This window comes from Schistocerca piceifrons, chromosome 4 (assembly GCF_021461385.2).
Source record: "Schistocerca piceifrons isolate TAMUIC-IGC-003096 chromosome 4, iqSchPice1.1, whole genome shotgun sequence".
Classification (NCBI taxonomy): Eukaryota; Metazoa; Arthropoda; class Insecta; order Orthoptera; family Acrididae; genus Schistocerca; species Schistocerca piceifrons.
In genome coordinates this window covers 370,685,474-370,707,653 of record NC_060141.1, presented here as the reverse complement: position 1 = coordinate 370,707,653, position 22,180 = coordinate 370,685,474, and the positions used below count along the sequence as shown (strand labels likewise).

The 22,180-nt window shown below is 39.9% G+C and overlaps 1 protein-coding gene across 1 annotated transcript in view; it reads right to left on the bottom strand.

The window, feature by feature from the left end:
• The window catches only part of LOC124795263 (uncharacterized protein C1orf112-like), a 127,541-nt gene extending 106,293 nt beyond the window's left edge, over positions 1-21,248 (bottom strand). The window contains exons 1-3 of the mRNA XM_047259208.1: positions 20,994-21,248; positions 20,554-20,700; positions 18,499-18,579 (exon numbers count right to left, since the gene is read on the bottom strand). Coding sequence (XP_047115164.1) covers positions 18,499-18,579; positions 20,554-20,700; positions 20,994-21,095 — 330 coding nt within the window. The 5' untranslated portion in view covers positions 21,096-21,248. The remainder of the gene's footprint in view (positions 1-18,498; positions 18,580-20,553; positions 20,701-20,993) is intronic.
• Positions 21,249-22,180: the final 932 nt, after the last annotated feature.

Here is a 22,180-nt window from a genome sequence, read left to right as displayed (position 1 = left end):
CAAGGGACCAGTACAAGTTGATCCTGCATTTATTGCACTTCAGTGACAATTCCACCACATCTCAAGATATTCTTGTAAAAATAGGTCTCAGTGTAGATCACATAAAAAAATAAATTCCGTGAGGCAGTAGTACCCTTTGAAAACCTAGTGATTGATGAAAGTCTGCTACTTTTCAAAGGAAAGCTCCAATTTAAGCACTACATACCAAATAAACATAGCTGTTTTGGCATTAAAATTTTCATCTTTTGTGACGTACAAACCAATTGCATTTTGGATTATATTGTCTACACTGGTGCCGCTACAGGAACAGACTATGGAAATGCTGATTGGGGAAAATCAGGCGATGTTGGTGAGAGTTTGTTATTACCATACCTCAACAAAGGTCATACCATTTATTTAGACAATTGGTATTCAAGCCCTGAATTATTCCTGTGGCTCCATGATAGATATACAAATGCTGTCGGAACAGTACACAAAAACAGGAAACATCTACCACTGTTGCCAGATACACTGAAAAATGGGGAAATACAGTTCAAGTGGTGTTGAACATTAATGGCACTAAAATGGATGGACAAGAAAAGAAGTCTGGATGCTTTCCATCATAAATGGAATGGAGTTTGTGGGGACAGAGAAAAAAGAACACAGAGCAGGCCAAAACAAATTGAAACCTGAAACTTCCTGTCAGATTAAAACTGGATGCCGGACCGAGACTCGAACTCGGGACCTTTGCCTTTCGCGGGCAAGTGTTCTGCCAACTGAGCTACCCAAGCATGACTCATGCCCTGTCCTCACAGCTTTACTTTCTGCCAGTACCTCGTCTCCTACCTTCCAAACTTCACAGAAGCTCTCCTGCGAACCTTGCAGAACTAGCACTCCTGAAAGAAAGGATATTGCGGAGACATGGCTTAGGAGCTTCTGTACCACTAGTGAAATACCACTTGGAAATAATCTGTCAGTTGCTTGATGAATTTCATAGTCAAATGTGTAAAAGTGTGATCCCATGGACAACCAAAGAAGAAAGCCCTTTCCGACTGCAGAATTAAAAGGGACATTATCCTGGGTTCCTCATAGCAACGGAGAAAAAGGAGATTCCCCAGAGATGCTGTGCAGTATGTACTGCTCATTCACAATGAAAAATGACACGCATAAGACGCAAAAAGTGTGACGTGTTTCCCTGCATGGTGCCATGTTTGTAAAAATATCACACACTAAAGAAATATTAGGATGTTTTAGTAAGTGTGTACATTTCACGTAAAAGAAAGTAAAAAATAAAAATGTAAATGAAAGTACAGAAAATGGTTTTTAACTCAACGAGCGGCAATCCTAAGCTTGCATCAAAAATGAGAATGGGAAACTACTAAAGCAAACCGTACTGAACGTGACGAGCTGAAATAGAAAACAGCGAGCAAGAAGAAGGTAGATGTTTAGTATCTGATTTCTTACTGTTGAGAATTGATTTTAGGCTTTAAGTACAAACGATGCCATGGACCTATCGCTAAATGAGTTATCCAGATATATTCTTTGTTTAACTCTGAGTCCAGATACACGACACAATTTAGTTTTAAATTTCTGTAATTTTTTTTATTTACAATAGTAGCAAGAATTGTCCAAGATTTGGGTGTTTTTGCTATGCACTACTCACTTTAAAGCTATATATCTTGAAACACATTCATTTGATGTTAATGAAACTTTAATATGTTGTTGATACAGGCATCAATGGTGTTAAGTCTCAAGTTACAGAAATTACTATTAAAAAAGTTGTCATCAATTTTCTAAACCAACTGTTTTTCAACCCATAATAAACATATAACTGAAAGTGTTGGTTAGTTTCGAAGCTCTCTTTCATGGTTATAGAAACAATATTAACCACTGTGACCATACAGGGCATACTGCTTTTTCAAGAAGAACATTATTGAACAGTGATTCTCTGTACGCTGGAATGTGTGGGATGCCCGCAGTGGTCGTAGCCTATGGTGACCACAGGGCTGAGTCCGCCAACCGCCGACCACGCGCACACTGCGTTTTCCTCCCATTAGCCAGCCAGCCAGCCAGGACTCTCAGCCCCTGTAGCCATGAAAAAGTTAATACATTGAGTGTGCGACTCTTTTATGTGTAAAAATTGATCCATCTATCTTCTCCCACAATTTAATTAAAAATCAGTGATCCACATACTTTACATGTTCCCACAGATCTGCAGAACTAAATCATCTAACACAGTCCATGGTAGTGCTTTGAGAATTTCCGCATAAATTCTAGAACCACTCGTCCTTCTACCAACTTGTACACACGATATTTTAAATATATGTGGGAGAGTGGAAACGTATCTACTGTGCCACCTGTTTCTCTGTGCAGGTTGGAAGTTTGTTATCAGAAGACTGTAAGCATGGCGGTCAGACGACACCAGCAAGTGTTTGCCGCTAGCGCCACAGAAGCCGTATTGGAAGAACAAGAAGTAATTATGTAGTATTCTTTGCTGTTTTAATGATTGTGATTATTGTTAAAGAAAAATGAACAATTGATTATAGAATTTTAAGTACTTCAGGTATTGGACTCGCTAGAGGCAAGATGGGTTCATATATTATGCGATTGGTAAATATATAGCAGACATATTTAATCGAGTCTAACACTAGACGAATCAGTTGACTTGTAAACATTTAAATATTAATGTGGGAAATGGTGAATATGTTACTTGTGGAAGTTGAAATATATCATGACTGAACCAGAAGTATTCTTTGAGTACTAAATTATTTCAAAAGTAGAGAGAGAGAGTCTTTTAAATTCCCTTAACCAGCAGTATTCTTTGGAGAAGAAGTTTTTGGAGATTGACGTAGCCGGAAATCAAGAGAAGAAGATCGGCTGTGCAGATCAAGTAAGTCAACTGTGTGAGAGAGGTGTGAATTTTGCAATCCAACTTCACACCGCTTCTTATTGTCTCACGTCGTTAGACCACTTCATAGCACTCACTGCCACAATCACAAAATATTTCTCTCAAAACAAACAAACAAACAAACAAACACACACACACACACACACACACACACACACACGACAAGAGTTTCAATTGCGGCACTAGAAATACATTGCCTCCCTTCTCGCCTCTCACTGGTTATTTCGAAGAATCATCCCACTGGCTATGCGAAACTGACATGTTGTCAACCTATTAGCTGCAGATAAGCAATGCCATGTCCTCCACTGGCCCTGATCTAGACTTAGCCCAGGCAATCTGTTTTGCAGTGTTAAAGAGTTCTTTGATAATGACATTAGTTTCTGGGAGCTTTTTCTGTAGCCCTACTGTATTTGACTGCTGTATTATGAAAGAAGTATAAACTTATAATAGTTCTGTCAACTGATTATGAAACAACAATTTGCTAACACAAGTTGTAATATACTAGCAGATTTAGGAACCTCTTCGAAGATTGCGATGACATACGATCAGGCCAAGGAAGGTATACAGAAAAGTAATTGGGCTTACCCCGGGCAATGTCAGAAAATGAAAAAAATCTGATGGCTGATCCTTTCACACCAGAAACATCCAAATCTGAGCCCTTTTCAGGGCCATGGTTAACCTTCATATCTGTTAACACAGGAGGCATAACAGCAGCCACAGAAGAGCTGCTCCAAGATCTATGCAGTCATGTGTGTACACGAGACACACAGAAGTTGTGACATGTCAAGACCAAAAATAAACGGAATGCACTTTGTCATTGAAAGACTGCATAATAAATATGTAGGTGCTATTTTTGTTCATCCAGATTTTCAGATCCTGTCCACAGCATTTACTGATGAACATGATATTGAAATTCTCACACTAAGAAACAGCCAATTGTACCACTTCATCCCTTTACAAACCACCCAGTGCTGAATGTATGGTTAATAAACCATCCTGTTGTCATAATAAATGAGTGCTGACTGTGACTGGTGACTTCAACAGCCATAGTAATGTTTGGGGCTTTGATCGTGAAGACGAGAATGGGGCAGCAGTACAAGAATAGACCGAACTACATCAGTTGCATTTAATCGATGATGCAAAAATTACCAGCATCATTCAACAGTGGCAGGTGGAAATGAGGCTAAAATCCTCACCTCATATTTAGTAGCACCAGTAAACAATGCATAAAATCAGTCGGTCTCCCAATACCCAACTCACAGCATAGACCAATGATCTGTGAAATCTTTTCTGCTGTTAAATCTAGCAAAGTACCTTTTCGAAGAAGGCTTAATTTTAGAAAAGCAGACTGATCGAGATTTGCAGAATTACAGAAGTGACTACTATAGAACCAGCACCAGAACATTATGATACCTGCACCACTGCTGTAAAGAGCTGCTCCAAAATATCAATTCCTCATGGTTGTCAAACATCTTACGTTCCTGGACTTACATCAGACCAAGCCTCCCCATTCAAAGAATACAGGAATTTATTTGAAGAAGATCCTTTCAGTGAAGCAACTGTGGAAGCAGGGAGCAACTTATTACTTCTGTTAAGAAAGATAAAAAGGGATCAATGGATTAAAACCGTAGAAAACTTGGGTCTAAAAAGAGCAATCATAAGGCTTGGAGACTCCTGAAACATCTAAGTAATGATCCATCTATGAGTGCTGTACACCATACATTACAGCCAATAAAATAGCACATCAGTTACTGCTGAGCCAGAAGGCAACCCACAAACCCAAAAAGGCAAAACTGCAAAGAGAAGAGCAAGAGGAGAATAATCCGCTTACATCATTCAGCATGGAAGAATCCGATAAGGCTATTAAAGTAAGAATGGAAAATCAGCTGGCTTAGATGATATACGAACGGAGAAAATCAAGTACTTTAGCATAACAACAAAGAAATGGATTCTGCAACTCTTTGATAATTGTGGGAGCAGATGTCAAATCCCAAAGATATGGCAGAAGAGCCGAGTGATTGCTTTGCTGAGATCTGGTAAAGAAAGGAACAATCGAATGAATTTTAGACCAAACAAACTACTGGAAAGTATGATCTTGAATTGCCTCCTACCTGTAGTTGACCACCCACTATTACCTCATAAATCTGTACTTTGCCCAGGTAAAAGCTGCACTGGACAACTGCTAAATATTAAGCAGTTCATACAAGATGAATTTGAACTCGTCAGGTGACAGGGGAGGTATTAGTCGACTTATCTGCGGCCTATGACACTTTCAACTATCAGCTACTACTACTCAAGGTATATAATATGACCAAGGATTTTAGTCTAACTAGGATCATCACAGCAATTCTGCAAAACCGCAGGTTCTTCATTGACTTTGAAGGGCAGCACAGTCAGTGGAGACTACAGAAAAATGGTCTTCCCCAAGGAAGTGTGTTGGCTGCAATCTTATTCAACATGTATGCAAGCGACCCCAACAGCAGAAGTTTCTTGTATGCTGACGACAATGTTCTTGCCACTCAGAGCTCAGACTTTGAATCAGTGGAGAATACCATCACAGATGGAAATCATTATAGGTACAGAAAGCTGGCTGAAGCCAGAGATAAATTCTGCTGAAATTTTTACAAAGGCACAGACGGTGTTTAGAAAGGATAGATTGCATGCAACCGGTGGTGGCGTGTTTGTCGCTGTTAGTAGTGGTTTATCCTGCAGTGAAATAGAAGTGGATAGTTCCTGTGAATTATTATGGGTGGAGGTTATACTCAACAACTGAGCTAGGTTAATAATTGGCTCCTTTTACCGACCTCCTGACTCAGCAACATTAGTGGCAGAACAACTGAGAGAAAATCTGGAATTTTCTCTGCATGTTATAGTCTTAGGTGGAGATTTCAATTTGCCAGATATAGACTGGGACATTCAGATGTTTAGAACGGGTGGTAGGGACAGAGCATTGAGTGACATTATACTGAGTGCACTATTCGAATACCTCGAGCAATTAAACAGGGAACCGACTCATGGAGATAACATCTTGGACCTACTGATAACAAAGAGACGTGAACTTTTTGACTCTGTAAACGCAGAACAGGGAATCAGTGATCATAAGGCCATTGCAGCATCCCTGAATATGGAAGTAAATAGGAATATAAAAAAGGAAGGTTTATCTGTTTAGCAAGAGTAATAGGAGGCAGATTTCAGACTACCTAATAGATCAAAACGAAAATTTCTGTTCCGACACTGACAATGTTGAGTGTTTATGCAAAAAGTTCTAGGCAATCGTAAAATGCATTTTAGACGGGTATGTGCCGAGTAAAACTGTGAGGGACGGGAAAAACCCACCGTGGTTCAACAACAAAGTTAGGAAACTACTGCGAAAGCAAAGAGAGCTTCACTGCAAATTTCAACGCAGCCAAAACCTCTCAGACAAACAGAAGATAAACAATGTCAAAGTTAGTGTAAGGAGTGCTATGCCTCAAGCATTCAATGAATTCGAAAGTAAAATTCCATGTACCAACTTGACAGAAAATCCTAGGAAGTTCTGGTTTCACATTAAATCAGTAAGTGGATTGAAACAACATATCCAGACACTCTGGGATGATAATGGCATTGAAACAAAGGATGACACGCGTAAAGCTGAAATACTAAACACCTTTTTCCAAATCTGTTTCACAGAGGAAGACTGCACTGCAGTTCCTTCTCTAAATCCTCACACGTACAAAAAAATGGCTGACATCGAAATAAGTGTCCAAGGAATAGAAAAGCAACTGGAATCACTCAACAGAGGAAAGTCCACTGGACCTGACAGGATACCAATTCGATTCTACACAGAGTACGCGAAAGAACTTGCCCCCCCTTCAGACAGCTGTGTAATGCAAGTCTCTAGAGGAATCGAAGGTTCCAAATGATTGGAAAGGAGCACAGGTAGTTCCAGTTTTCAAGAAGGCTCATCGAGCAGATGCGCAAAACTATAGGCCTATATCTCTGACATCGATCTGTTGTAGAATTTTAGAACATGTTTTTTGCTCACATATTATGTCATTTCTGGAAACCCAGAATCTACACTGTAGGAATCAACATGGATTCCGGAAACAGCAATCGTGTGAGACCCAACTCGCTTTATTTGTTCATGAGACCCAGAAAATAGTAGATACAGGCTCCCAGGTAGATGCCATTTTCCTTGACTTCCGGAAGGCGTTCAATACAGTACTGCACTGTCGCCTGATAAACAAAGTAAGAGCCTACGGAATATCAGACCAGCTGTGTGGCTGGATTGAAGAGTTTTTAGCAAACAGAATACAGCATGTTGTTCTCAATGGAGAGACGTCTATAGGTGTTAAAGGAACCTCTGGCGTGCTGCAGGGGAGTGTTATGGGACCATTGCTTTTCACAATATATATAAATGACCTAGTAGATAGTGTTGGAAGTTCCATGCGGCTTTTCGCGGATGATGCTGTAGTGTACAGAGAAGTTGCAGCATTAGAAAATTGCAGCAAAATGCAGGAAGATATGCAGCGGATAGGCACTTGGTGCAGGGGGTGGCAACTGACCCTCAACACAGACAAATGTAATGTATTGCGAATACATAGAAAGAAGGATCCTTTACTGTATGATTATGTGATAGCGGAACAAACACTGGTAGCAGTTACTTCTGTAAAATATCTGGGAGTATTCGTATGGAACGATTTGAAGTGGAATGATCATATAAAATTAATTGTTGGTGAGGCGGGTGCCAGGTTGAAATTCATTGGGAGAGTCCTTAGAAAATGTAGTCCATCAACAAAGGAGATGGCTTACAAAACACTCGTTCAACCTATACTTGAGTATTGCTCATCAGTGTGGGATCTGTAACAGGTCGGGTTGACAGAGGAGATAGAGAAGATCCAAAGAAGAGCAGCGCGTTTCGTCACAGGATTATTTGGTAAGCATGATAGCATTACGGACATGTTTAGCAAATTGAGGTGGCAGACTCTGAAAGAGAAGCGCTCTGCATCGTGGTGTAGCTTGCTGTTCAGGTTTCGAGAGGGTGTGTTTCTGGATGAGGTATCGAATATATAGCTTCCCCCTATTTATACCTCCCAAGGAGATCATGAATGTAAAATTAGAGATTCGAGCGCACACAGAGGCTTTAGTCGTTCTTCCCACGAACCATACGTGACTGGAACATGAAAGGGAGGTAATGACAGTGGCATGTAAAGTGCCCTGCGCCACACACCGTTGGGTGGCTTGCAGATTATAAATGTAGATGTAGATGCCCTTGAAAACCTATCAAGATACTATAGCACAAATCAGCTTCAACCGAACACTCCCCCTCCCCCTGCCCATCAAGACTCAAGTGCATGCTTTTCATTTTAGAAATAGGGAAGCTACTCCTAACTTGATTAGAGTATGGTCAACATTGCTACACTCCAAAACACCTAGGAATGATGCTGGACAGATCTCTTTACTTTCAAGAGACACTGCATAAATTACAAGTAGAAAGTTTCCACCAGGAACAATCTGTTAAGAAAATTGGCCGGATCACAGTGGGGCAGTCAACCTGAAACTAGATGAACTTCCGCAGTTGCATTAGCCTATTCTGCAGCAGAGTACGCTTGTCCTGTTTGGCATAGTTCATCACATTCCAAACAGGTAGACGAGCTCTCAATGACACATGCATAATTATAACAGGTTACTTGAAGTCTATTCCTGTTGAATGGATTTACAGTCTTGCAGGAATAACACCACCTTCCATTCAAAGATAAATTGTGGCAAATTAGGAACAAAAGGAAGTGGAACAACAACAAACCCATGCCCTGTATGGGCATAAATTGCATTCGCAGTGATTGTCAAGGAAGAGTTTCCTTAGAACATCAAAGGCATTTACTAACACTGCCAAAATGCCAGGGTGCAGGGTGGAGGGATAAGACTTCCATTTCCTCTGGTTGGAAAAGAGTTTCTGAAACTCTGCCTCCAGGACATGACAAGGAATGAAAGACTTGGAAATCTTTGAATAGGCTGAGATCCGGAGTTGGCAGGATCAGGAGTGGGCAGATCAAAGTTTTACCTGGCAAGATGGGGTTACAGTACAGAAAACAATATAAAGTATAACTGTGGAGAAGTCCAGACAGTCCAGCATATGCTTCAGTGTCAACTCTGTCCAGCCTCCTGTACTGCAGAAGACCTCCATCAAACGACAGAAAGTGGACTGGAAGTGACCAAAAAATTTTGGTCAAGGACTATATGATAGGTCAACTGTGTATCTACAGTATGCATGTTTCTGACATGAGAATAAAAAATAACAGATTCAGATTTTTGTCATCAAGCATTAAAACAATTCTAATTTTTTTTCTTGTTTCTCAAAATACATTGTATTAATATTGAAGTTTCTACTCAGTGCATATTGTAAGATGACACTTCACTCAGAAGATGATGGGAGCACAGAAACAGGCAGAATGCCCTACATCCTTTACCAGCAGCTCCTGTGTCACGTACCAAGCTACAGTGTGTATATAGTAGGTTTATGTAAAAACATTGGCCTCTTTCAGTATTTTTACATACTGTGACAGTTCAATTCTGGCACCAGTGGCCGCCAGTTTGAATTCCCGCCGAGTGGTGCATCTGGTAGCCGCAATGACTGTGAGGGTACTCTGGGATTGGTTGCATCCATGCTGTTGGCAGCATGCAGGCAGAATCTTCCAGAGAGGAACAACAAAACCTTCTTGCTGGAACAGAGATGGCTGAGGAAGAGCGGCTGTAGTCTTCGTCCTGATGATCCATTGTACTGGTCGGGGCACGTGGTCTGTCAACCGGAGGTTCCAAGCCATTGCTGGATCAAGTAGACAGGAAAAGTTTTATGAAGAGACCGGCTGGAACTGCTGCATACCACCATTGTGGACAGTGAGCGACATTAAACAGCCGCACACACACACAAAAAAGGCAATTTTGGTCAAGATGGCAGTTTGCAACTGTTACCTACATGGATTCGTGTGGCCATTACAGCTTGTAAAGGTGCATTCACTGCTCAGATAATTGAATGACTTGGTTGTAGTGAAGTATGTTATTGGTGCCATTGTGGTTATTGTATCAAGTCCATGTCGTTTTGGATGCGCGTGCTTGTCCTGACAAGAACCATATTTATCACATTATGTTGATTACTGTGTATCTTGTTATTCATTTGATTATTGTTTAAAAAGGTGTCATTCACATTTTGGAATGGGGGCTGCAAATGGATAATGTTAATGCACATGAGCTATCAATTCACTGTAGTAATGGACCTGTCTATTGTGCAAGGATTACCTGTGGTCATTTTAATATTATTTATTCTGAAATTCAGGATGGCAAACTCAGTGCTTAAATACAAATCTTTCTTGTTAATTGCTAGTGAGATCTGTGCAATTTCTGCCTGCCACATTAGTTAATGAGATTTGTTTTTTATGTAAAGACTATCTGTGGGCATTTTAAAACTGTTTATTATAAATGCAGGAAGGTGAATCCAGTACATAATTTGAAAGTTGTTTTGGTTGATTCCAAGTATGTTTATGTCATGCTGATTCATTAGCTGTTGTCTTAATATTAGCTGTTTGTTAAAGATAAAAGGGGAATGAAAGTTTAAATTCATATTTTTTTTTTTTTGCTCATTGATCTTAAAGGTTCTATTAAAAAACATTGTGTGATAAAATGATTTTATTAACTCTCTTGTAAGCCTATCTGGAGTTCACCTCTTGAGTTTTCTGTTTATATGTTTGTGTGTGATAAAAGCATGAAACTTTGTTAGTTGGAAATGTCATTACATATGCCTGCTAACCCCAGCACAACCACTTGATTGCTACATCACATATTTGGCTGTGCTGGATTATGAGTGGCTTGCATAAATGCATTCCGTATGACAAAAAAAAGTCATATTGTTAAATTTTGCTGGTGGAATTCTCTTGGCTCCTACTGTTGCTATTGTGTTTCAGCATGCCCAGTGACACTGAATTGTGGAAAGAGGAGCTTGCCAACGAGTTGTCTATTACGGACGGTGACAGGAGCACAGTTGAGTTAGCATCGCAGCTGAGGGAGGTAGCTGATCCGCTAGTCACACCACCAGTCTTGCAGCCGGCCCAGGTAAGCGACGCCGGTGCCAGCATTCAGTGTGCATTGGTCGAGCTTTGTTGTTAGTGTCCCTTTTATGAAACTGGGGAGCCTTGACACTCACAGATCAGTAGAACTAGAGCACGTGTGGGGCACTATGCTAACAGAGTTCAGGATTTACACAGTGTCAGGTCCACAGATGTGCGCTGTAATCAGTTGCAGGACTCGGTTAAGGAAATAGTTGTGAGAATGCAGGGGCTAAGTAACTGCAATAGCGATGCTGAGACAGCTAGGGTAGCTGTGCCAACAGAGTGTGTGGGTAGTGACTATTAGCAAGGAATCTCGAGCTCCCTTTCCTGAATTATTCACTAAACTACCCAACCCACTAAAGAGAATATTGCAGCAAGGGGTAGTATTCCTCATCATCAGGATTTCCTTCCAGCGAACCAGGTAGGAACTTTGTGAACGATATGCCTCCATTGGTTTCTGTCCTGCTATAGGTTTTCCTTCTCCACTACATCCCATGTTACTACTCTCCTCTTGAGATCTTCCTTAACCTGGTCTGACCATCTCTTCCAGCCCGCCCAATTCGTCTTCTTCCTGGTACCTCCATCTCCAAATACTGGCGAGGAGTTCGAATAGGGCGCATTCGCTTCACATGACTGAACCACTTCAATCTCAAAGCACTCATTCTCTCCTCTGTAGGCAATGTCACCTGCAGGTCTCTCCTTACATAATCATTCCTGACTCTGTCTCTCCTAGTTTTTTTGTAGACCTAACCTAAGGAACTTCATTTCACATGCTTATATTTGACTCTCTTCTCTCTTATTTATGACACAGGCCTCTAGACCCTACATCATGATTGGCAGGAGATAAGTTTTATACATGGTCTGTTTGGCTCTTTGAGGGACTTCCTTGTCCCAGATTAGATTTCATACTTAGCGGAAGAAGCTAGATCCTTTTGTTATTCTATTTAAGATTTCTAGTTTGGCAGTTCCATAGCGTGATATGATGCTACCCAGATAATTGAAGCTTTTCACACATTCAAACTTCTCCCCCTCCAAGTGACAAGTTGCGGGTGTGACAAGTTGTGGGTGTCCTGCTCATCTTCATTACCACTGTCTTGTTCCTACTCACAGTTAACATGAATTTTTTAAATTTTGTGTTCCAGTTATCTAGTCTGAACCTCCATTTCCATCTCTCCCCAAATGGTGATGTCATCAGCAAAGAGAAAAGCGTTGAGGTCTTCATTTTCTTCTTCTTTGATGTCTTTCATGATTGTGTCCATAAGTGTAATGTAGAGTAAAGGGGAGGGCAAACTGCCTTGCTGAACAACTCTCGTCGTCTTAAACCACTTTGATCTTCCACCTCCTACTTGTACACTGCTCTTACAATCATCGTACAGCATCTGGACTTTTTTAATTAATGAATCAGGAACATTAGGTTTTCTCAAGCATTCCCATATTTTATTGTAGTATTGAGGTAGTATTGTCAGAAGTATGTAGTGAGGATGTTAAGCAGTGCCTGCACTTTTTGTTTGAATTGTGGGGAGATGTTTGGTTTAAGTGACATGCAACTACATCAGATACTATGTCTTGTGCTTAAGGGCCATTTGGAGCAAACCTTGCGGGACACAATGTGTGATGCCTTGCCATTCTCAGAGTTTAGATGAAAAATCTGTTAGACTATTTGTCTGCAAGTGCCTGTCACCAGTTGATAGAGAAAAATTACCTTGGGGTACAGGGCCTTGACGAATTTTGGAAAGGTATGTGAAAAGGGTCTCGGATGCTGCCAGAAGCTTTGTGTTTGGATTTTCAGGAACACGGAATAGTTGCTAAATCTTGGAAGGGATGCAGTCTAGTGATTGGTCTAGAGTCACTTTTAGCAAACGACCACACAGCTCCCAGCAACTCGATAGGTTAATCTCAGAGGTGGATGCTGTGCACCATGTTGATAGTGCTCAAGTTACGAGCGAAGAAAAATGTTTGTGTGTGGGAGTTTTAATGATGAACCAGTTTTGTGCTTCTGGAATTGGGCAGTTCTTTGAGTTTGGTTAACAAACTTTGGTATTTGGCACACACTGCCTTATGTAAGTTTCTCCAGCTTGCTGGAGCAGCAGACAGGTGGAGAATAGCTAATCCTGAGGAGGTGCTGTTGTTGGGTGAAGTTTCGGTTAACATTCAGACTGAAAATTTCACGTGGAGGATTAAGGTGAAGCTGGTTCAGAATTTGTCAGTTTCTGCTTTTTGGACTCAAATTTTATCCGACATGTTGGTCTGGTTCCTAATTAGAGGAGAGGCAAGTTCTCTTTTGTCTTTGATAGGTTGCATCATTATGAGTTTTGTTTGTACCAGCCAGGAAAGGGTATCAAGAATCAGTACGGAGTGGTTACGATGGAAGAGTTAAGGATGGTTAAGATTTTATTCATCTATCCCCTAAACAGGCAACGGGGTTACGCCAGTTGTGTACTGAGTTTGGCGATGTATTGACTGATCGCTTGGGTCTAGTGAAAGGAGAGGAATACAAGATTGAGCTTATTGATAACATGCTGGTACAGCACCCACCATATCATCTCTTCACCTCATATTAAGCAGCTCAAGCTGTGCTTACACAAAATGTAGAAAGAGAGGGTTATTAGGATGTCTAGATCAGGCTTATGCATCCTCCATATTTGTGGTTCCGGTACCCAATGGACAGGACAGGATGTGCCAAGCAGTGGACTATAGAGCCTTGAATACAAAGGTAGTTCTACAATCAGTAGCATTACATGATCTGCAGATGTGTTTTGGTTGGTTTAAGAATGCCAAGATTTTTCCAGCTCTTGACTTTAATCACGCCTACTATCAGGTTCCCTTAGCCAAAGAATCAAAACCTATGACAGCTTTCATTGCTTACTGGAATCTTTATGAGTACTACAAGTGCCATTCGGGCTTTCCACAAGTGCCGCAACCCTGTTCAGAATTTTAGATAATGTTTTTTCCAGGTTAAAATTTAGATCTATTTATCATTACCTTGATAGTCTATTGATCTTTAGTGAGAATTTTGAACACCACCTTGAGATATTAGAGAGGTTTTGGAGTGTCTTAGGATGGCTGGGTTCATTGTTAAGCTGTCCAAATTGAAATTTGCCCAACCTGAAATTTCCTTTTTAGAACACCTAGTTTCCAGCCAGGGAGTTAAGGTAAATCACAGCCATACAGTGGCCATCTACTTGTTTCACCCTCCAAAGAATATGAAAGGGGTGGCACATTATATTGGGATGCTAATTTTTTTTAGGAAATCCATACCTAACTTCGCCCAGTTAGCGGCTCCCTTAAATAATCTTAGGAAGAAAATTCGAGTGGGGGCCATCCCAAGAAGCTGCATTTGAGGCATTGAAAGCCACTCTAGTGAGCGCTCTGGTGTTGGCAATGCCTTACTTTAACAATGAGGTCATAGTGCAGACTGATGCCTCGATGTCAGGTGCCACAGTTGTCCTTTTGCAGGAGGAGGAGAGGGGGGGGGGGGGGGGGTTACTTGCCACACTGAGGCATTCCACGCGCATCACTAGATAGGCAGTGAGAGTTTCAGTGTTCCAGTTCAAAGTAAGACACATAAGAGGCATGGAGTGTATCATTGCGGACAGTCTGAGCAGAATGTTCAGAGAGGAGCAAGATCAGCTTCCGGTTGAGGAAGTAGGTGGATCAGATGAATTGGATGGCTTAGATCATGTAATTTGTCTGATCTTAAATGGCTCTCGGCTTCTCTTTAAAGACATTGGCAGACAGCAGGACACTGAGCTCGAGTTGTAGCATTGAAAGAGAGAATTAGGAAAGGCGAATCAGTTAAGCCATATTGTCTGAAAGGGGACACTAAGTGTCACACGGTACGAGGGAGCGGACATAAAAAAGCCTTGCTCAAAGATTTGGTACCTCTAGTTTTCAAGTACTTTCATGAAAGCCTGGCGGGCAGTCATCTGGGTGGTTTCAAGATGAGAATGATGATTAGGGAGCATTTTATTTGGAAGTCAATGGATAAAGAGGTAAGGGCCCGGCTGACAAGATGTAAGACGTGTGCCATTAGCAAACCAGCATTGATATCCACCAAGGGTTCATGGCACCTGATGTAGTGAATCAGCCTATGGAGAGGATGTACATAGACCATGTGGGGCCATTTCCACAACTGCCAGATGGGAAATGCTACACACTTGTATGCGCAGGCACATTTTCACATATTTGTTGGTTAATTCCGACACATGATACAACATCCCAGATTACTATCAGATGCCTTCAGTCATATTTGGGACCTTTGGGCCATGTAGCATATTAGTTATGGATAGTGCTCGTAACTTTACTTCAGCAGCCTTCCTTGAGGCTGGAAGTAGTCACACTACTACAAAGGCGTAATACCCTAATCCCTCATATGCTGAGAAAGTAAACCGAAATTTGTAGGCAGCCCTCACTGCTTCCATCATGCAGACCATAGCCAGTGGGACAGCTCACTGCCTTCTGGAGTATGCTTTTAATACAGTTGTACATGACACTCACAAGCAAACTCCGATGGCCCTGATGTTCACATTCAAGCCCAATTCTCCCTTATCTAGTTCGTGGGAGTTGGATAACCTACTGCCACATGAAGTTAACACTGCGAAATATGGGTAAACTGGAAACATGCCAACATAAATCTTAAGCTAGCACATGATTGGTTAGAGCTCCACTGTAATGCTGGGAGATGGCCAATCTCATTAAGGCTGGGTGACGAGGTTCGGAAAAAAAATTTTGCCGCAGTGAGCTGGAGGCCAGATAGGGCGATGGGAAAACTATTACCCAGATTTGAGGGCCCTGTCCAGATCCTTTGCTTTGTAACACTGGTCACCTTGGTTGTTAAAAACCCACAGACCAAGCAAATTTTTTAGGGTCCATATTTCTCAAACTAAATCTTTTCAAGAGGGAGATGCCCACCGTAATGACTAGTGTGTTTAATGTCACACTCACTGCAAAGTTTCTTAATAAATTGTTTCATTTTATATCCTCGGTTGTGAAATGACTTAGAAGTGCCTTGATGGTAATATGGTGCTGCAGAGCTGTGGCAATGTGAATAATGCCAGTGTATGAGTGTCAGCATTCCAGCACCAGTGGTCACCATTTTGAATTCCTGCCAAGTGGTGCCTCCGGCGGCCACAATGACTGAGAGGGCACTTCGGGATCTGTCACATTCGTGCTGCTGGCAGTGTGCGGGCAGAACCTTCCAGAGGAGAACAACAAAAACTTGTCGCTGCAACAGAGATGGCTGAGGAAGAGCGGCTGCAGTCTTTGCCCTGGTGATCCGCTGGACTGGTCGGAGCATGTGGTCGGTCAACTGGAGGTCCCAAGCCATTGTTGGATCAAGTAGGCACGAAAAGTTTTATGAAGGGACTGGCTGGAACTGCTGCAAACCACCATTGTGGACTGTGAGCGACATTAAGCAGCTACATAAAAACAAAGGTGATGTTTGTCAAGTTGGCAGTTTGCAACTGTTAGCCTATGTGGATTCGTGTGGCCATTACAGATTGTAATGGTGCATTCACTGCTCAGACAACTGTATTACTTGGTTGTAATGAAGTATGTTATTGGTGCCACTGTGGTTAGTGTATCTAGTCCACGTAGTTTTGGATGTGCGTGCCTGTCCTCAAAAGAACAACATTTATTACATTATGTTGAGTACTGTGTATCTTGTTATTCATTTGATTATTGTTTAAAACGGTGTCATTCACATTTTGGAAGGAGGGCTGTATATGGATAATGTTAATGTGTGAGCTATCAATTCAGTGTAGTAATGGACCTGTCTATTGTGTAAGGATTACCTATGGCCATTTTAATATTATTTATTCTGAAATGCATGACACTGGACTCAGTGCTTAAATTCAAATCTTTCTTGTTAACTGCTAGTGAGATCTGTGCAATTTCTGCCTGCCATGTTAGTTAATGGGATTTGTTCTTTATGTAAAGACTACCTGTGGGCACTAGAAAATTGTTTATTCTAAATGCAGGAAAGTGAACCCAGTGCATAATTTGAAAGTTGTTTTGGTTGGTTTCAAATACACTTATTTCTTGCTGGTTTCTCATCTGTGCGATTTCTGCCTGCCATGTCAGCTGATCAGATTTGTTTTTATGTTAAGATTATCTGTGGGCACTTTTAAAATTGTTTATTCTAAATGCAAGAAGATGAATCCAGTACATAATTTGAAAGCTGTTTTGGTTAATTCCAAGTATGTGTATGTAATGCTGGTTCATTAGCTGATGTATGAATATTAGTTGTTTCTTAAAGGTAAAAGGGAAATGAAAGTTTAAATTCAAATTTTCCCTCATCATTTATCTTAAAAGTTGTCTATACAAAAACAAACATTGTGTCATAAAACTCGTGTATCGGTTCTCCTGTAAGGCTAACTGGGGGTTCACCTCTTGAGTTTTTTGTTTAAATATTTCTGTAGAATAAAAGTATAAAACTTCCCCAGCACCACCACTCCATTGCTACCTCACACATACGAATGTAATGTTTCCAGTAGTCATCATATGATTACAATACATTCATAATGCTGTTCACTACAGCATCCCCACTTCATTGTTGATACCCACTTCTGTATTACCTCTATCAGCTTTTATGTGGACAACCCAGTATTCACTTGATAAGAAACCTGGACCCTCCTGCCAAAACACTTCATAAATTTCAACTATATTTAACTACAACCTATCCACTTCTCTCTTAAAATTTAATAAACTGCCAACAGAATTGAGGAGTCTTACATTCTTGGTTGGAGATCCAAATGAAGGAATAATTTACCTTGGGGATATTTTACCAAAGACAGTGCTGTCATCACCAAAACCATGTATGTCTTAGGGATACGCAACGACAGTACTTTCCATGTGTTTTCAGACATGATGCAGAATCTACACATCACTATCATGTTACCTAATTTCATAAGGAAAGATCGGTCAATCATCCAGACTGCCACCCGTGCAGCTACAATTAACCTAAAATAAAGATTATCTACTTTGACTTCTTATCTCAATAAAGGTAAAGTTGCCTTTTAACCAAAGGCAAGTTAGGACAATTTAGAGCTTTACTTAGTATTTTCCTATCAGTGGTGAGACTGGCATACTTTCCTTCAGTCTTTGAACTAAATAACCCAGCCAGTTAGGAGACCTACACTTTAATATGAACTCTGACTCAGATAATGACACTGCATTCTTCACTTGCACAAACCACTGTCAGAGGTGAAAGAAGCAATATGTGATAGAAAAAAGCCTAGGATTGGCAGATAATTGAATCAAGGGCCTTTGGATCTGCAGTCAAAGACTTATAGGCCACTACTGCACATCAATGATCCACAGAAAGTCTATTTTTCACTATAAAGCAGTAATACAAATGCTTGAATTAGGCAGTTAATTCTGTGCAACCTATATTCTGAATGGTACGCAAATATATGCATTGTCTGCACTAACAGCACTCTGAGTACATTGTAACACATATGTAATTTTATACTTAGATTGACTCACAGTGGTGCTACATTATCATTTTATCTTAAAGAACACTATTCAACTCACTTGCAGCAAGCTCACGAGACTGTCCACAAGTTGATCCCCATCTTCTGAACTTGCCAGAATAAGCTGAACTCCTTCCAAAGCCTGAAGAGTACAACAGTAAGAAAGAAATTTATTTAATGTAAACTCAACTAATAACTTCTTTAAAAATGTACAACTTTGTCTGTGTTTGTGGAACAAAGCATATTCTGTAACAGTAAATATATAATAATGTTGGAATTTCTAAATACTAACAGGAGACGCATTGAAACAAGCAGACTGAAGATTCCATTCCACTATTTCTTTCACACAATTACATTATCACTAGAATTAAATTTCACTGCAAACAGATTTTCCCCCTACTGAAATGCTTGGCAACCATAGCCCCATGCTGCTGTCTTGATGGCTGTAATACCCTAAGAATTAACCAAAGAGAAAGAGTATGCATAGAGAGGCTGTGGCACATTATTTAGCATTTCTTGCTGTGACACACTGTAGGTTACTATTATATGCCATATTTTTGGAAGTCATTGTGTGGTTGTTTTGAAAATGAAATAGTACATGTGCAAATTTGTAAGACAAGCTACAGATGCTGAATTTATTTTCAAACTAATGCCTAACACTTGCATACTGTATAACTGCATGCACAAAAGCAATTAAACTACAAGACATCTTATTTCAAGTGAGTATCACTTAAAAATATTGTTAATGGTTTTTGTACAAAATTTTAAATGAATCTATTATTTTGCCCAAGGTTTCGCAGTTTCCTTATAGACTATCATGTACCATGCCCCTTTCTTTTGATATCCCAAACCATAGTTGTTCAATTTACTTCACTCTGGTCATGGTGCTGCCTCTCTATGGAGTTCTGTATCTCTGAATCAATATATGGACCCCAGTGCATTGGACACTTACGTTTTGTCACAAATTTGTTACTACCTGACTTATGTATAAATTCAGTATAGTAATTCGATCACAGTAAACAAGTGCTGTAAAATAATTATGCTACACTGTAACAGCCTAAGAATTATCACATGGGTATCAGTTTGTTGAATATTTATATATTTTGTGAGAAGTTTCTCATTAACTTCTGAATGAAAAAAATGTTTAAGAATTTTACTTATTCTACATCCATACAGATCATTTCCCTCGTCATCTATGGAAGGTGCAGAAGGATGTGTGTTTCTTTTTCTAAATGTTTATTCTGTGTTCTTGTTCTCTGATGTGTTCTATGTCTGGAGGATCTGCTCACTATGGATCTTTTGGAATGAAAAGTAATCTAATCTAGTCTAATCCATAAGTGCACATCTCGAAGATAGAAACATTTCTCCAGTGAAGTCTGCATAACCCAATTATAACTGTCTCTAATGGCTTTATAAAGCTTAACATACTTCCTGCTGGTAGCCTGTAACAATACTACAAATGTTTGTTCCCCAATTCACTACTGTGGCACAGCATCAAAGAGCAGTACAAGATAAAATTCATTAACCTGAAGGGCCTGGAACTTAATTCCACTTTTTGTCTATATGGCCACCCCCCTTTTTTCTTATCAACACTACAGTATTATTATATTAGACTGTATCCAACACGATTAAGCAGTTAAATTTCAATGATTCCCATATGCACTATATCACAACAAATCTGCTTAAATTCCATGTACCTTTGTTTTTCTTGTATAAATATGAGAAGTTTTTAATAATTTTAGCAAAAGTTTCTGGTGTTAGACGAAGGAAGGCACTGAATGGATATTCTTTAATACTGATAAATTTGCCCAAGCTGCTGTTTTTATTTTGCTAGTAGTTGTTTCAGCTTAAACAGCAAGCTGCCATGCTGTCTTTCAAATTAATTTATCCTAAAATATAACTGCAGGGCATAATGGAACAGGTTAAATACAGCTTCTGTCAGTTGCTGATTTTTTTAAATATACGTTTAGTAATTACTATCTATTTAAGATTGCCATCTAGCTGGAAACCCAGGAGCTTTTCACCAACAGTGTACGCTGGAGATCCTACTTTGACATAGTCTATTCAAGAATCATAGTGTTACAAGAAGAGTGAAGATGTATATTCAGACTCTCACCTCCGCAAAGATATGCCTAACTGTTGGCAATGCATATTGCAGCAAAACGTTTTCAGCATTGTTTACAGACAAACACTGAAGGCAGCTTCCCAGAAGAACTTGAACAGCTTGTAATGTAACACTCTTCTCACTGCATTCCAGTGTACTGTATTTATTGTTAAGGAAATAAATGCAAAGTTATCTCAGGCAAACTACTCTAGTTGATATGAACAAACATGAATGGTCCTTAATCTGTGCTTCAGACTCTTCACAGCAATCATAAAACCATCGTACAGAATATAATAATGTTTTGGAATTAATGTTATAATTTAGAATTTTACACACTTTATATTTTTAGGTTTTGACAGTCTGAACGCTAGGGTAGTCAGCTGTCTTGAAAGAAATTAATACATAAGTGCGAAATAATGGTGCAAACGAAATTGTGGTTACTGAAAGGATATAACTAACATCGGAACAACTTCATCTATTTTCTCTTTAACTTCGTCAACTGTCCATTCTTTTATTTTGGCTAATAAGTCAGTCACTGACTCTTCCGAATTCATTATCCTGTACTTAATTACTTCCCGTATCACCAAAGTAGGTCAACATAGCATTAATTTGAAACAGATAAGTAAAAAACAATAATCTTCCTTGGTACATTTAATCATAACAGTACATTACGCGAGAAGAAATACACTGATTACATCGAACACAAGATAACCAAACTTCCCGCTAAATAGTATGCAAAGATCCGTTCTAGCATTTTAAAAGATATTACATAACGTACAAAAACAGAAACTAATAAATTTGCCTTTGTTCTAATAAAAAAGAAACCACGGATTTTTCGTCTTTAGAAATTAGGAACGATATAACACAACATATTTATGTGGCTACTTTATTTCTTTTAATAAATACAATACTAATGGACATGTTGCGATGTTAATGAATTATATTTACCCTAGGCAGAATGATTTCATGATTTAAGTGAGGCATATTACATTGTTTTGGCTACATATAATAAACATATAATCGAGAAAATATCACTTATCGCAGTGTAAATAAGCCACCGTATTACGGATTCGTAGTGGTCTGCAGAAGAAACATTGTCGTTGTAAGATGCGTTGATCATGTTGTCATGGAAATCGCTTTACAGCTGGCTGTCAGGAAAAGGGGTGGCACGATTTTAATCAATAAAACGGGGGCTATGGTTAAACTCACGAAATTTGCCCAGTACTCAGCGAGCGGTGAAACAGCTCGCACGAGCTACGTGTACCCGCACAGCTTGTGCCGTCTTTCACTGATATTGTTGTCACGGACGTTTGTTTTCAGACATGAAGACAATCCAGGTCCATTTCTCCAGCCCGACCTACCAGAGATTAACTCATAAAGCAATTAAACGACGAGAATAACTTAGGAACATAAATATTTTGACAGCTTTGTGACTGAAAGGTGAGTGACTATGCAATTACATAGCATATTCATAGTTTTTTTTCAACTGACTTGCATCACGTTTTGTAATCGAATCACATGGATCTTCTATTGCGGATAATTTTACTTTCAAATCATACTAACCTTTTGTTGTAGTACTGAGTTATCAGTTTGCTGACAAGTAAAGCAATTGCTTAAGAGGCTGTTAATCACTAAGCGA